Source organism: Maniola jurtina, chromosome 14, assembly GCF_905333055.1.
Source record: "Maniola jurtina chromosome 14, ilManJurt1.1, whole genome shotgun sequence".
Classification (NCBI taxonomy): domain Eukaryota; kingdom Metazoa; phylum Arthropoda; class Insecta; order Lepidoptera; family Nymphalidae; genus Maniola; species Maniola jurtina.
In genome coordinates, this window is record NC_060042.1 from 8,947,138 (window position 1) to 8,964,549 (window position 17,412).

A 17,412-nucleotide genomic window follows, 5' to 3' on the forward strand; every position below is an offset into this window, starting at 1 on the left:
GAGTAGAATCAAGTCCTAACCAATTGGCATTCAATGTTGCAATGACCATCACTAGTCATTCACGTCTTTTTATAAAACGCATAAGAGGACTCTCTCCGTCACTCGTTTCATACAATCGTAGTTCCAATTTCATTTGAATATTAAGCAACCAAAGTCCATGAAATTTTGCAGACATATTCTGGAAACTAATATCTATGTCTGTGGTTTTCCAGATTTCTGTTAAAATATTCGGTTTCAAAGTTACGCGGTCTTAAAAATTACCATACAAATCTTTGAGCCCCTGTAATTTTAAAACTACATATTTTTAGGAAAATCTAAAACACCACAGACACAGATATTAGTTTCTAGAATATGTCTGCAAAATTTCATGGACTTTGGTTGCTTAATATTCAAATGAAATTGGAACTACGATTGTATGAAACGCGTGACGGAGAGAGCCCTGATAAAGGCATACCTACTGATAACAATTCTACAATAATTTCCAGTTAAAAACAACATTATTAGGATTTCTGTGTAGATTTGATTTGACATGGCTATTGTGTTCAATATTTTATAGCTTTTTTCCTTAAATTAGTTATTAATTTAAGAGTTATGACGGAAACTTCTACTTACATAGGTAGTATTTTGGTGCCTACCTATGTCATGCTCATGTCATGCTTTATTATAAAGAGCATATAAATAAGTTACAATAATAGCTTATTTTTAAACACAAAGGTTCATTAAAATATTAAATACTCCATACACTGAAAGGTAAAAACCGTGCACTATAATTTACTAGCTAATACCCGGAATGTCTTGCAATGCGATTTGTGAACCACTTATACCTACTTTGATAGTACTATGACTAAACCTTGACTGTAAGTTCCAACAACAACTGTACCTAAAAACTTTCATCTCAATCAGATGAATGATGCATGAACGCATAGGCAACGAACAGACAGACATGAACATCAATCACAGCCAACATTCATTTATTCATTCATTGAGACATCAATTTTTATATTAGATTTTAGGTTAGTAAACTTTATCTGCGCCTTTGTAAACAAACAAGCAATGTGGATTTATTGCAATAAGTAGGTACTTTTCACACAAAGTTTTCTACTGTCAAAAACACAAAGTGATATTTGATTGTGTAGGCAATTTTCGAAGCTATATGAAAATACGTACCTATTTGTTCTACGAAAGTAAGCATCACGAAATTTTAGTTTATTTGAATGATAATTTGATTTTAAATCTGTTCAGTAGGCCTACCTATACTTAATTATTTCTTCGGCATTCGGATCGATGTGGACTTTTAACATTTTGTTTAGAACAAATCAAGGTTTGTGCAAAAATTCAACTTTCTTGAATTTTTCTTAAGTACAATATCTTTTTCCCTAGACTAACTTATTTCCCTGGACCGAAATATTGTTTTTATTTAATATCAATATAAATTTTAGGGTTCCCTATTACTAAGCCTCCGCTGTCCGTCCGTGAACCGTAATAGCTAGAGAGTCGATATTTTCATGAAATGTGTATTGCCACCATAACAACAAATAATTATAATTTCAAAATGACCGCCATGAAAAAACCTAAAAAGGGTTTTTTCCGGTTCCGGTTCCGTACCATCGTAGAAGAACTAATGTACCTACTTATATTATTTCTTCTACGATGGTACGGAACCCTTCGTGTGCGAGTTCAACTCGCACTTGGCCGGTTCACTTATATTATGTCTTCATAATTGACAAGATATAGATTTTTAAAAATCTATTTCAAAATTTATTGATTTTCCAGGATAAAAAGTAGCCTATGTATTAATCCAGGGTAATCTATCTCCATTCTAAACAGCCAACATCGTCCAGTAGCTTTTGCGTGACAGAGTAACAAACACACACATACGCACATACACAAACACACAAATTTTCAACTTTATAATATTATAGTGTGATGTGATATGACGACGGATTCAAGGGTTTCATTACAAATTACAATACAATTAACAAAAGTTTCGCACCGGCAAACCAATTATTTACTTCGTTAACTAGTTCAAAACTTAAGCTTTTGGATATGGTTGTATAAGATTAATCTCAAAATCACTGAATTTCAGTCTTTTCAATTATCATATTTCTGTAAACTGCGACTTAGGAGCTAGTATACATCCATACTAGATCTTAGAGATAGATAGAAAATCGGTTCATTCGTTTAGGAGGTACGATGCTACAGACAAATACACAGATACACACGTCAAACTTATAACACCCCTCTTTTTGGGTCGGGGGTTAAAAAAGTTTGGAGTTTGATTTGCCCTCGGCAGTGACTAAGTTCTCAAGTTTTAACACGCCAGTCACGTCTATCGCCAAAAAACTTTACGGCTATCTTAAATTTCAATTACTTCCAAGTTTATAAAGAAGTTTATCTAGAATCAGTCCGCACTTCGGCGCCGCTTCTTAATCGACAGGTTCATTATTGTTTCTGGGGACAAACTCGCTCCACCACGACCTCATTTCAAAGGTAATTAAGTGGGTCTGCTCACAAAGTCTCCATTATTGCTTTTACTTAGACTTAGAGTATAACACGACTCCACTACTAAGTTTCACTTTGATACAACTTCTGAAATTCTAACTCTCAGACATGGATGCTCAAGATTGTCAAGTTTGGATTGTTTTCAGTGGAAATTACTACGGAAAACCAAGGTAATATTGGATGACTAATATAATATCTAATAATTATAATTATGTTTACCATCAGATAAAAATCCAGTAGGTAAGTAATGAAAACCAATGGTATGTATCCCATGTCTGTACCAAACATTGAAATCGGTTCAGTGGTTGGGCCGTGAAAACTTAGCTAGCAGACAGACAGACAGACACACTTTCGCATTTATAATATTAGTATGGATTAGTAGGATTATCATAACATGTGGCCAGTACAGATGTGTAGAATGGATTTTATTTATTGTTCCCGTTGTATTTGTATATCCATCGCCTTACAGCATTGGTAGTTCCGGGAGCACTAGTCAATTCGCATAAACGACACTTCGTTTGAGGGGATCCAAAACAAGATAAACGTTTCAGTTTCCGTAGCATTTTGCGAGGGACGGACAAATCCCCGTAACGGTTGTGCTGGTGATCAAACTTGTCAATTCGCACCCGAGATCCAGTTTCAATTTCCGCGCGCACGGTTCGTATCCCATGTAAGAAGGTTATCGGTTTTATGACATTTTTGAGGTCGCCAATTCTAATTCGCTCAAAGAATTCGGCTCTTTTTCGGGAATTTTCTTTTCAATAACGCTTTTGATGTCACAGTAGCTTACCTAATCATCACCAATAAATACATCGTCCAAAATGTTATTTTTTTTTTATTCTCGTTTAAAGAGCTGGGTCACTAGTGTGACCATGTGGCTCTGGTAGGTCCATACTATCCTATTCTAACACTTAAAACTATATGTACATACTATTAACTATTACCTCTAAGTCTTATATTTCTACGGGCTCGTAAGTAACTTAGCGCCATCAAATAACATTTTACAGGTTATTTGATGGCGCTAAGCTTACTTACGACACATCAGCGTGTCTTCGCGCTCCACTGCGCTTTCCGGTTGTCATTCCAGCACCTTGGGACCCAAACAACGCAACGTCTATCTGTTTTTCGAACTAAGTGCCCTGCCCATCGCCACATTTTTTCTATATCTCACATTGCATTTATATCTAGGGGAAAGTCTGGTCTTATTTGGGCCACTTTTATGTAGGCCACTTGGGCCTATTTATTTCATCAATAGTGATCAATAATGATATTTTTTCAACAGTAATACTTATTGTGTTTCGGGAAAGGTTTCTATATATGCATGTGTGTTAACTTAAATATCCACTTCAGTTGAAAACGTTTAATGTAAGCCTGTGTTCACAGTTTAACGTACCCATACATACGCGATACCACAAGCCGCAACGTCAACTCATGTGCATGTTGATATTGGGACCACAATGCCACGATTTTAATGTTTACCTTAAATGAAATAGTTTCGAAATGTGCTAGAAAAGCTTTCAAAGTCTAGTTTAAGTTTTAATACAAACAGCATGCTTATTTGTAAAAATAGTATATTATTCTATGTAATACTATAATCCCACCCCCCCCCCCCCCCCCCCCCACCCTAGTTTTTTCTATTGAGCTTTTATGTAGGTATTCGTTACTATTCGTTGAATTTCAGCGTTTGCTAGAAACCTTCGTTTTCGGCCAAAAAACCGAAGGGTTGATTCCCTAATGCTCATAAAACTGGAATTCGTAACCTAACCTGATCCCTTATTCATACATCATCATCCTCATCCATCCACTCTCCACAGCTGGACATAAGCCTTGATCTATTATTCATTATGGTTATCAGGAATTTATCATTTAGGTACCACGCCAGTTAAATAATATCATTACTATCAATTGACGAGACAACTATACTTAATATTATGATCATCGAAATCGTTATTACAATACCATTTTTGTAAACAAATGCACCTGTACAATTTTGAAACTAATATCTGAAATTCAGAACCAGAAAATAAACGTGAAATACGTGACAAAACAACTGAAATAACGACTTCGCTAAATCCCCTGGTAGATATTACAAGGCACGACATGAACAAAACCTCCGGCGGCGTCTGTATCATATACGAAAGGAACACGCGAAGACATAATCGCTCCATTGAGATATTATGTTCAGTTCACAGAACATATACATATGGTATGTTTTGTAACCTGAGTTCTCTCAAGTTATACAGAGCTTGGAAAGACCCCGAGGTTAAATTACCAGCAGGGCTATTTAAAATTTAAAATTTATATATGGGGATGGGTCAAAAATAAATTATTTCATAGTATTTATTAAATAGAACGTATTCCAAAATTCGTTAAATCCACATTCACTGCTAGTTTAAAGTTTGCTAAGCATATTAAATTATCAATTTAACTGAAAAAGTACGTCAAATTATGTCAAATGTTATGACGTCACATATATGTATTACATACAAGCTCCCATTATAAGCGAGCGTTTTGACGTTTGATAAGTCGCTGATTTGACTAATGGTCTAGTGGCTTCGGCCATGGCTAGTTACCACTCTGGAGACATAGATAATACTGCCAAGCGATGCGCGTTCTAATACGTGGCAATTAGAAACCGATTCAGAGTATGGAATTAAATAACCCCTACCATCCCCTGCCATCTAAAACTGCATCCTCACTCACCACGTAAATCGCAGTCGCAGAGTTAACGAGTCATGAAATATTTTAAAAGAAACCTGTTACGGATATGAAAATAAAACACATAACAATTTACAATCTTAACATTTTATTTCTTTATTTTTACATATCACAAATCTCTTATTATAGGACTTTATATAAAAACTGGTCGCATACTCCGCGCTAACTGCAATTAGTGCCGCTCCGTACGTAACACATCTTTCAGTGTTGTCATGTCAACCAAGTACTTAGTAGAAACTACCTCACGATCTGGTGCTTCCTTCTGGTGCTGGTGGTTCCTTCAAGTTACGTGAGACTGGCGTTATATTTTATGTTTGGCATTGAGAAAAGCCATAAAACAAGAGAAGAAGAAGCTTTACTTTATCTACCTGCTGTGTAACATGGATTTAAATCTATACTAACATTATCAAAGAGGTAAAGTTTGTAAGTTTGTTTGTAGGAAGAAATCGCTGGAAATACTGAACAGATTTTGTAAATTCTTTCGCCAGCAAAGATACATTATTCCTGAGTGATATCTTATATTTTATTCTCAATAAAAGAGATCCCTAGCAAAATTATATTAAGCTACCCGTGCGAATCCGGGGCGGGTCGCTAGTTTAAAATAAAATTGTTTGTCGCGTCCACTATTTTGCGTTCTGTTGATGTCATTCAGATTTTCATTACTAAGCGGCGGCCACCCAGGCCGCGTAGACGTAGCGCGTACCATTGCGTTGTAATGTATGGAACTGTATGAGACATGGCATACCGCTTGCGTGGCGTGAACCTTCGCGTAGACGTAATGCGTGCAGTTATGTCTACGGATTCACGCGCGACACTACGCGCGTGTCACGTGCACGTGCTTGGTATGAATCGGCTTTAAAATTGCGGTGCGCACGGCTCTAGCGGTGCCGGCGGATATAATGTGGTTTATAAGCTTATATCTCTAATTTATTGTTAAAAGCGTTTAACTTTCAAGAGCCCTTTTTCCGTTGCTTGTGATCCATTTATGCTAAAGTCTCGTATCACTGGAATTACCCGTTTGTGTTGCCGTTGTTATTTCTGAAACAATTAAACTCAAATGAGCGAATATTATAAAGGCAATTAATTTTAACGAAAGTTATTAAAATAATAAATGGTAATTATGGAAGACCTAAATGTTAATTTTCCAACAATAAACGAGTTTAAATATTACTTTGGCGTTCTTGTTGGTGAAAATATGGAATACATTTATGTTTCAGTTAGTAAGTATGTTTATTTAGGCATAATTATAAGCAATGAATACAAAAGGGGCATCCCACACGTATAGATTGAAGTAGAGCCAAGGCGCAGCGTCTTTCTCGCGACAATTCAAACTGAGCTTTATTTACTCTAACTTTAGAACCAGAACAGAGGTGGCACGGCACCTTTAATTCCATTCCCATTTTTTCAGTATAAGTATATTTTTTGTTTGGTTTGGTCTTATAACTGCTGTGTACACTACTCACGGACAAATGGTTTGTAATAATATTTATGTACGAGTATGCATATTTGGCATATGGAACTAATACATACAATTTCGTTCACGTAAAAAAAACTTACATTGTAGGTGATTATTATAGATCTATTTGGTGGTATGAAGTTTTGGATCGTTCAGTTAACCTTTTATTTCATCATTCAAGCACTGTAGGTACGAACAGTTCAATTATACATAATTATACACAGTGGAGGGAATCCCTCGTCCAGCTATCTCTTTACCAGACAAGCACTGACGTCAGTAGCTTTAGTCCATTATATGACAAAATGCGTAGTGCCTGGGTTGCAAGGTACTACGGCCTAAATCGAAAACATTTTTATAGAAATTAAACGCGCGTAGCAATATCAAACGTGCCGCATTTAACCATATTCACCCGTTGCAGTAGCTGACCACATTCGCCCCCTTGAGAAAACGCGCTAGGATGTGACCGCATGCCGCCGATACCGCAGCATGCTTCTGCATTTTACATAGGTCACATCAGCCACCACGTGTTTAGACTCAACTATTCAAAATATCACGGCTTTAACTTCTATAATTAACGAGAAACATAATATTATTGTTTGATTAGTACTTACAATTAGTCACGCTTAACGATAAAGGAAAAACGTGTAAAAAATATTACAACCCACGTGTCAAGATCTTAGCAAGTACTACCTAACCTATTAAAGGTAATATAAATTATAATTTATAATTTACTAGCCGATGCCCGCGACTTCGCCCGCGTGGATTTAGCTTTTTCAAAATCCCGTGGGAACTCTTTGATTTTCCGGGATAAAAAGTAGCACATGTGCTAATCCAGGATATTATCTATCTTCATTCCAAATTTCAGCCAAATCCGTCCAGTAGTTTATGCGTGAAGGAGTAACAAACATACACACAAACACACACACACACACACACACACACACACACACACACACACACACACACACACACACACACACACACACACACACACACACACACACACACACACACACACACACACACACACACACACACACACACACACACACACACACACACACACACACACACACACACACACACACACATACAAACTTTCGCCTTTATAATATTAGTGTGATTTGTATTGAACTAAAACGGCAAAGTTCGACAAAAGTTCGCGGGGCGAAAAAAACTTTCTAGTTTCAAGACATTCAAATCTAGAACTCCTTAAGTGGCAGCAGCGTGTCCTACTACATACCTACGTTAGTACCTATCTATACAGACAGACCACACAGTCCACAGCCGAACTAAAGGAATAAATGGTAAATGATCCCCCTGAAGCAGTCTGAAGTTACATTGTCGCAACCACAAGTTAGTAAGAATGGGCTGGTGGTCAGCGTTCATAAGCGTGCCACCAGTGGTTGCATTTGTGGCTATCGGTATTGACCACACTTTGGTGATAGCTGTTGAGTGTAACTGCAAAATGCAATAGATATTATATAGGTACGTGTAAATGTAACTGTGCGTTTTCACGTAAGTTTGTGTCCGGTGATACTTTTGTTATTGTGGTGTGGTTGTGATGTGGTTCGTTTGAATAAACCATTAGTTACCTATTGCCGCTCTCCACGCTAGGTCAGTTTCATAGGGAATTCGATTATTATTGTGTATAAGCACTAGGAAATCCTAGAAAGTAATATCTAAAGTAGGTACATTTCCACCAATTCCCACGGCAGACATTACAAGCCGAAACGGGAACAGTGCGTCTCCTCGTTATTATATACGAACGAAACGTGGAGGAAATAATCGCCCCGCCGAGATAGCTTGTGAAACTCTTTTATTTCTTTTCTTTTACAAAATTTTTGCGAACTCGTCTTGAGAATATCCAAAGTATTCATGTAAAGAAGTCAAGTATAAAACTTGTATAGAGTCCTATGTAAATTAGGAGCTAATATTAGACTTTGTTTTCTCTGTAAACAGCACTTTTAAGAGATCTAGGTAATCCTAGGCCGCTCTCCAGCACTTTCCATACAAACGTAGTTTAGTTCTGATTTTGAATATTAGTATGAAGAAAGTTTTTCAACCAAATTTTCTTCTGTATATTCAACTGACTTGAATGACGTACCTACTTTATAGGAAGGCGGCTACAAGAGACGGGTAAGGCCGCAACAGTGCGGCGAGCAATTTGTATGGTATTTTGTGGTATTATTATGTACTAGCTGATGCCCGCGATTTCATCCGCGTGGATATGCGTTTTTCAAAACCCCGCGGGAACTCTTTAATTTTCCGGGATAAAAAGTAGCCTATGTGCTAATCCAGGGTATAACCTATCTCCATTCTGCATTTCAGCCAAATCCATCCAGTAGTTTTTGCGTGATGGAGTTTTTTTCGCACTTATAATATTAAGTATGGATGGAAGTATGGATAAGATAAATATCGAAAATTAAACCCATTTACTCACCTACTAGAAAAACCGCTAAATCATCAGTGTCGCAAAACAAAGGATCTTGTATGATACTTTTTAGTTGCTCCTTGATCAAAAGGTTGGCGTCACACCACACCACGCGGCCACTCAGCGACCACTCTTGCACTAACATCTTCAAGCTCTAGAAAAAACACTTTAAGTTAAAATTTTCATATCGTTTTTCACTGCAAAAATTAATCGACTATGCTGACGTTACCTACATAAACAACTAATACGACTTTGCTTTTTAGTTTCGGTGACTATAAGATTTTAACGTTAGTAAAGTCAATAACGGTTAGTAAAGTCAATAATGGTTAGTAAAGTCAATAATGGTTAGTAAAGTCAATAATGGTTAGTAAAGTCAATAATGGTTAGTAAAGTCAATAATGGTTAGTAAAGTCAATAACGGTTAGTAAAGTCAATAATGGTTAGTAAAGTCAATAATGGTTAGTAAAGTCAATAATGGTTAGTAAAGTCAATAATGGTCAGTAAAGTCAAAAATGGTCAATAATGATTTACGCTTCACCTCGCCAGATGTACGCCGGCCTGTCTTTGAGTATTATACATAGGTAGGTAAGTAGAAATGGATACAAAAAATTTAAATCACCCCCACTCAATGTGTTGGAAAATATCGAGATAAAAGTTGCCATCGCTATCGTACCTACGCTTAATAGTTATCCAGTTTAATTTAACTTTCGGTATGCGTTTCATAACAAGCTTTTTAACCATTTTGAATCGTTGGAAGCAACCGAATGTAATAAACCACAGTTGCAAAATAACTTTCCGTTTTCGGTCATTTTATTGCAAGCGAACTCCATATATAATAAATAGTTCTTGATTATAAATTTCTAGACTAGATGATGCCCGCGGCTTTTTCTGCATGGATTTAGGTATATGAAAATCTGGAGGAATCCTTTGATTTTCCTGATTTTCCGAGACCAAAAGTAGCCTAAGGTCATATAAGTCAAGTAGACAAAACTCCGGAATGCAAGGAATCTCTGTGCCTTTCAAAATTGGTTAAACGGATGGGCCTTGAAAAGCTAGCAGATAGATACACTTTCGCATTTATTTTTTTGTGAATTGTAACATTATTAGTATGGATTAATTATCAAAAAATTAATATGACGTTTAACTATTATGACAATTGTTTGAATAGTTTTCTTTATTAAATTTTCTCGCATACAAAATAAAATCATTTTTTAATATAGATTTACCCTATTATGTATTTACTATTTAGTTTAAATAATATTTATTTCCATTATTTTCATGCCGCTTTAAACTAAATACCAACACATTATTTCGGTAATATTGCATAAAACCAGGGGATTAATTAATTAAACAGCGCAACATTAAATCTATGAGCTGTAAAATGGATAGATAATAATTTTGGTGGGCGCTCACATCAGTTTGACACTGGTGGTTGGTTACCACAAGTCCTACATCACACCAAAATTGCAGATTATAATGAAACCCTAACAGGGGTTTTAGAAATTGCTTTATGGTTTACTGAACTGATAAAGTTCCTTTTTTTCAATATATTTAGCGATAAAATGGAGAGGTCCTTATAAAATGGAACTTTCCATTCTAATACATAGTATTATTAGGTATGTATAGATATGATTTCATGTAAAAATTTATTCAAAGATGCAAACCGCATAATTTAAGAGGCAACCTAGGGTAGGTTGCCTCCAGTGCTTTCCACTTAAATGTAGTTTTGTTCTCAAATGAATATTAACCAATCAAACTCAATGTTTGAAGAGACTTGGGTGCCCGCTAAGGCTACTTTTCTTAACGTTTCCATGAGTGGAAAAATCCGATCTATCAACAGGAGGCGTATAAGTGCCGGCAGAAAGGCGTGAGATGAATTTTTCGTAACCCCTTTCACGGTATATACTACGGTAGACCTTCAGAGTTATTGACACCGTAACAGAGCGGCAGGTAGATACTATACAAAGTACCTAAGGAACGTCATATTTTGAGCGCAACGATACTGACGTCCGACGTTACCTAGTTGACGACTGACTCAACAAAGGTCCGACTCCAAAGTTCATCTTAAACACTATAAAAATGTATGGAGTCTGATGTGGGTGGCACGGAAGCAGCGTCTTACATTTTCAGTGTTTACTATTGTCCCGTCTATCGCAGTACGTCCATCGCGAGCATTTGAATGGCAACCTTTAGAAAGGACTTTAAAAAATTTAACGAAATCTTTAAAAAAAATTAAATCCGAACCGATGAAGCCGTGTGAAAAATCCAGTTTGAAAACCCTCTTTTTTAAAACCGGTTATTGAAAGCAATTGTGTGGTTTTAATAACAGCATGCATATGATTTGACGTGGCGTGCGGTCGCGGCGCCTGTGCCGAACTGATGCGAACAGAGTACAGACTCGAATAATTATTATCTGGATTATTATACAATTTGCTCTTCAGCGGTGAATGTAATAATATGCTGCTATTAATTTAGTGCTCTAACTAAATAAGTTGTAGAATAATAACGCCGCAATTAAACAGTGTGTTTATTTAAAGTGTGTTTAAAGATCCGTGTATTTATAAAGGCCTGTGAAGGCATTTGTACATGGTGACAATTTCACGTGCAGTCAACGCACGTTTCACTAAAGTATTGACATCATACTGTCACAGTATAAAGAAAGACCTGTCTTTCTTTTCCTTGCAGATGGTTACAGAATTAACTTATATCTCGGGGATAGGCTGCTTTTCGTCCCGGAAAATCAAAGAGTTCCCTCGGGATTCTTAAAGGCCCTTCCCTTTAACCAATTTATATGAAATTTAGTACCTTATATTTTATTAAACAGTATTCTGCTAGACATAAGATGAAATTAATGTTATCTGATTGTTGGGTTTCACACACAACCCACGGTACGCATCCTCACATCATAGGAGTATTTAAATAGGTCTATAAGTTTAAAGCTAGCCTGAAAATAAACGAACATAAAGAATCTTACCTGTAAAAAAGTGTAGTCTAATCTATGGAGTGCATCACAGTGTATCACTAGTATATTTGAAGATTTTATATGAGGTAGTGTAGTTGTGCCATTTTGTACTACGCCATCTGGAACTACTGTCAGATGTTCGAATCTCACATCTGTATCATTCGCTGGAATTGCACTTTTCTTGGATTTTTTGATCGACATTAATTTTATTCGTACTTTTTCTGCGCTTGCGAAGTGGAGACCTCCAATTGGGTGTATGGCGTAGTGAGGTAAATGTATGCCATCCTGTAAACAAAAGTAATTAATTTTGACTAAGTATGTCGCCCGGGAGATAGTATTTTTATTTTCTTCATAGATTCATCTATCTAGCAGCAACCAGATTTCGAATGGGAGCCGTAAATAGTTACACTATTCAGATATTAAACCTTTAATATTATGTGTATTGCGTAAGACGAATATTAGAGTTATCGTTTTTAAAAATCCTAGATTGGTTTTCGAAGCATAATGGCCTATAGCATAACTATTCCGTGAATGTCATACAGAGTTTCGACGAAGCCAGAAACGAAGAAAAAAGAATCAGAACAATTTTGCGGTAAGTGTGGGATGAAGGAGTGACCTGAACTGGCCTATATTCTTAGAGCCTTATTTAGAACAAGTGTAAATTAAAAATTTATAACACCCCCGACAAGTGAAGGTTACAGTAACTAGAAAAGAGCTGATAACTTTCAAACAGCTGAACCGATTTTCTTGAATTATAGCTAAGAACACTCTCGATCAAGCCACCTTTCAAACAAAAAAGACTAAATTAAAATCGGTTCATTAGTTTAGGAGCTACGATGCCACAGACAGATACACAGATACACACGTCAAACTTATAACACCCCTCTTTTTGGGTCGGGGGTTAAAAATAGTCTAGGTCGTCATTTAACACGCAATCAAAGGTGACGGGCTACTCTGTCTGTTTATATTGTGACTTGACTATTAATAGTACCTACTTACTTTAAAGTATGACCACATATACCTACTTACGTCAACAAATGCAACATCCAAGGGTGGTCTGGAGTGATAATATAGAAGCAACAGCACGTCGATCGCGACTCCGCAACCCAGTCCTATCTCGATGCCCAGCACTAGGCAGCATACAAATGTTCCCACCAAAGGAATTAAATCCAATCCTGTTGAATGTTTAAACACATGTTTACTTCGTCCACATAATACCTATTAAGGATTTTTTTAAATAGCAAGTCAACGAGCAGACGGGTCACCTGATGTTAAGTGATTACAGCCGCTCATGAACGCTGATGATTATTTATAGTAGTTTTTAATAAGCTGTAAAATAGATTTATTTAACTGTAAAATAGTATTAGGTAATTATATATTTAATAGTATTGAGCGCTAACTCGCCAACAAACTGTGATGCAGTTTGGCGAGACATATTTTATAAGGATTTTTTTGTGTCTGCAAATTAATAAATAAAAAAATAAAAAACATTTGCAGCACCAGAGGTACCAGTAACCACCAATACGTTGCTGGCCTGTCAGTTTGTTGAGGTTGTGAAATGTAGTTGTCAGTTGTCACAAACCCGTCCCTTGGAAAGTATGAGTAGTTTAAGTCTGTTAGTCCTTAGCGTGAATAGAAATGAAATGAACTAAAATAAGCCCTTTATGAAAAATAAAATCTAACAAAAGTTGGAATATGGTTGAAATAAAATTTCCCACAAATGCCAAAATAACTCAAAGCCAATATTGGTCTATGGAAAATAACGCCCCGCGCGGCCAAAAGGTTTCGCTTCAGAACCAAAATCGTATTGAATACAGGAAAAGCTTACAAAGGGCTATGATTGGGCCCCATTGAAACCAGCGTACGAAACTGTTTGATACAAACATTGATATACAACAAAACCTAAGATATACTCGTAAGCCGTCTCGCCTGAATGTTCTTAGCGAAGAAAATATTATACAAGTGTGGAAAAAGAAACTTGACGCACAAATTTTTGATTTGATAACAACAGCGTTTATTTCAATGCTATTTAGATATCTTTATTTTTCTAAACGACTATACCTACTGGGTGGCGTTTGAATGTTGTTGGAAAAATGACTCTATGAGTAAGATGACTATACTGTTGATATTACATTTTTATACATACAATAATCACAATAAAAAATCTATTGCCAATTCTCTTTTTTGAAGTCGTTTGTTATTAAGTACAAAACAATAACAGTTTTTTTTTTTCAAATAACTTCCAGAAGAGATAGTCCAGTAGTTGAGTGGTTATATTTTGGAAAGTTTCTATTTTATTTTACGGCGAAAATAAGGCTGTACTCGTATTTTGGTTTTCATATATCAAAGACTGCGAACCTTCACTCGCTGAACGAAGTTATCTCCTCAAATCAGCGGGTAAATAGACTTTGTTCCTACGTTGTGTCCCCACTGCCGTCCCTAATTTGAATCTCAAGACATTTTAAAGGTTTGGACAAATACAAAGCGTGACGACAGCCACGCTGGATGTTAATGTACATACGTGGCTCCCAAAAGCTGTATGCAGACGATAATACAAGGGCACGAGTAATACAAAGAACCGTATGCAGACGGTTGCGAAAAAGCTGCATCAATCATCGCTACAATATCAGTTGTTATGATTGGCCGAGTTCATGGTATTTTTGCTGCAATAACGAAGCATTTTAGCCAATAGCGAGGATTGTCGGCCAACCAGCTTGAAGACTTAAACTAAGCACAAGTGATTGCGACTGTCGATGTCGCGCTTTGTATGACCGACCCTTAAAAGCCGCTAAAGCAGCTAATTTTGTAACGAATTTGTCTTTTATCGCGAACCCAGATTCCCTTCGCTACATCCATTTAAAGTTAATAACAAAGTGTACCTATTCCTGTTATATATTATTAGGTAGGTATATTTAAGAAAGTGAGACACCTACTTACTTTGCAAATCACACTTCACACTAATATTATTAAGGAGAAAGTTTGTATGGGTGTGTGTGTGTGTGTGTGTGTGTGTGTGTGTGTGTGTGTGTGTGTGTGTATGTTTGTTACTCCTTCACGCAAAAACTACTGGACGGATTGGGCTGAAATTTAGAATGGAGATAGATTATACCCTGGATTAGCACGCCACATAGGCTACTTTTTATCCCGGAAAATCAAAGAGTTCCCACGGGAATTTTAAAAAACCTACATCCACGCGAACGAAGTCGCGGGTATCAGCTAGTTCGAGATAAATCCTCTGATTTATTTCTAATTAAATTCTAATTAGCGTAAAATTTAGTTTTTTACAAGTAGCAATTTTGAACGCTTTCAGAGTAAAAATAAATAATTGCGTCATTTCTACCTAACTTACCGAGTTTGCTTGGTTTAACTTATTTTCGAATCGAATCGATTGTACGTTTCTTGAGCGAGAATCTAGACGATAACTAGTCGCTTCTTCGTTGGCGGTGGGACAAAAAATATTATATTTTAGTTATTAGTACAATTTCAAGTAGGTATATAGATCTAAACGCAGCGGTTTGAGCTGTATGTAGGTGCGTTGATAAATGTCAGATATTCTCTCTCAATATTTTATACTATAACGATATAACGTGGTTCTAGGTATTCATTTAACTACTTAGCTAGAAATAAATATTATTAGTCATTTCAACGTAATTGTTGAAATACTTTACACAATTCCAGGAAAGCAACGAGCATAAGTCAGTATAATGTCAGGTGAAACTATTAAAGAGAGTGCTCGAGTCCATAATAATGAATTATTTATTGGAGGCTGAATATGAGGGCGGATATGGCATCCGGCGGTGACGACTGTCGAAAGGCGTGAGAGGATAGTATTATATCCGTATACACTCTGGCCGTTTAGAAATTTCCAAATACTTAGCTTTTTTAAATTACAAGATAGGCTTGCTAGACAGGTTTTACGACAATCCTGCGTTAAAGAAAGCAATGGCGTGCTAAGTTTGAGTGTGCCTAGAAGATCCCTATTCACTCTTGCCTTAAAGTCTAAGTTTCTTTATACGTGGCTACTAAATACGGTCATCGGAACGGCGTTCCAAACCTTAGCGATTCGTATCAGAAACATTAAGCAAAAACGTTTTGTTATCTGGACCACATAAGCATACCAACGCTCGCAGTTTTTCGCTGTTCTGTACTAAAACGGTGTAGGAGAAAAAAAGATAGTGGACGACACTCTTAAATATATTATCCGATAGAAGAAGGCGACATTGAGACTGTGTCAGTGAAAGAACACTGTTAATTTTTCGGGCACGGCAATCTATCAAGTCTAATGCATATTATGTATTAATGGCAAAATGGCCCTGTGAATGTTACAATGTTGTCCATCTATCTGCAAGTCTATCCGTTCATATGTTACGGATCTCTAACTCGTAGATATTGATTACAGCCTTTTCGGATGTTTGGCATAGAATGTAAACCTAAAACCGAATGAATTAGAAATTCTATTCAATTGTTTTTCATAGTGGGGTAACACATAAGTAGTAGGTACGTAAAAATGAGCTGAAAAAAAATCTTAGCATAGCATGTGGAGTGCCATTGTTTACACATGTTTAGTGTTATTTAGATACCTGTATGTTTCTCGGAGTTATCGATAATCACACTTCACACTAATATTTTAAAGGCGAAAGTTTGTGTGTATGTGTGTATGTTTGTTACTCCTTCACGCAAAAACTACTGGACTGATTGGGCTGAAATTTAAAATGGAGATAGATTATACCCTGAATTAGCACATAGGCTACTTTTTATCCCGGAAAATCAAAGAGTTCTCACGGGATTTTTAAAAACCTACATCCAGCGAACGAAGTCGCGGACATCAGCTGGTATTAGTATAGTAATAGGAGGTTTCTAAGCTGTCACAGCATACGCGTAAGTAGGAGTAGGTACTTATTTACCAGATGACAGTTTAATTCTTTATTGTGTGTTCGAGACGATTTATGTGTAGGATAAAGAGTTTGTTACGCTTATTTTTGTTTTCTCTTGAATCTACAGTGTATTTTTCTTTCCAAGATTTTCAAGTTATGAATTATTACTTTCAAGTTTGGTTAGGTATATTATGTAACAGATAAAAGAAAATCTGTTGAAACAAACATTCTCTTCTGCAGTCGTCCGCTTAAAAATTTAAAAACTGATTACTTTAGCGCCTAAAAAAATTGTCTAAAGCAATCTAAAACCTTAAATCGTCTACAAACTAAAACTTGATATCCAATGAGCTTAATTTTAATATTTCACGGCAGGCACGATCCCGGACCTCTAACTTTTTCCGAGGAGTGAAGGAAAACATCGTGAGGAAACCTGCATACCTGAGAGTTATTTATAATGTTCTCCACT

General features: G+C 36.4%; 1 protein-coding gene across 3 annotated transcripts in view; it reads right to left on the minus strand.

The window, feature by feature from the left end:
* Positions 1–5,291: 5,291 nt before the first annotated feature.
* LOC123871940 (sodium-independent sulfate anion transporter-like) overlaps positions 5,292–17,412 on the minus strand; it is a 44,791-nt gene continuing 32,670 nt past the window's right edge. For 2 of the 3 annotated variants that reach the window (XM_045916000.1, XM_045916001.1), the window contains 4 exons: positions 13,102–13,247; positions 12,085–12,357; positions 9,120–9,264; positions 5,292–6,258 (listed from right to left, as the gene is read on the minus strand). In XM_045916000.1, the coding sequence (XP_045771956.1) occupies positions 6,209–6,258; positions 9,120–9,264; positions 12,085–12,357; positions 13,102–13,247 (614 nt within the window). In that variant the 3' untranslated portion in view covers positions 5,292–6,208. Of the gene's footprint in view, positions 6,259–9,119; positions 9,265–12,084; positions 12,358–13,097; positions 13,248–17,412 lie in introns of those variants that run through there. The other variant, XM_045916002.1, reaches the window with a different exon arrangement.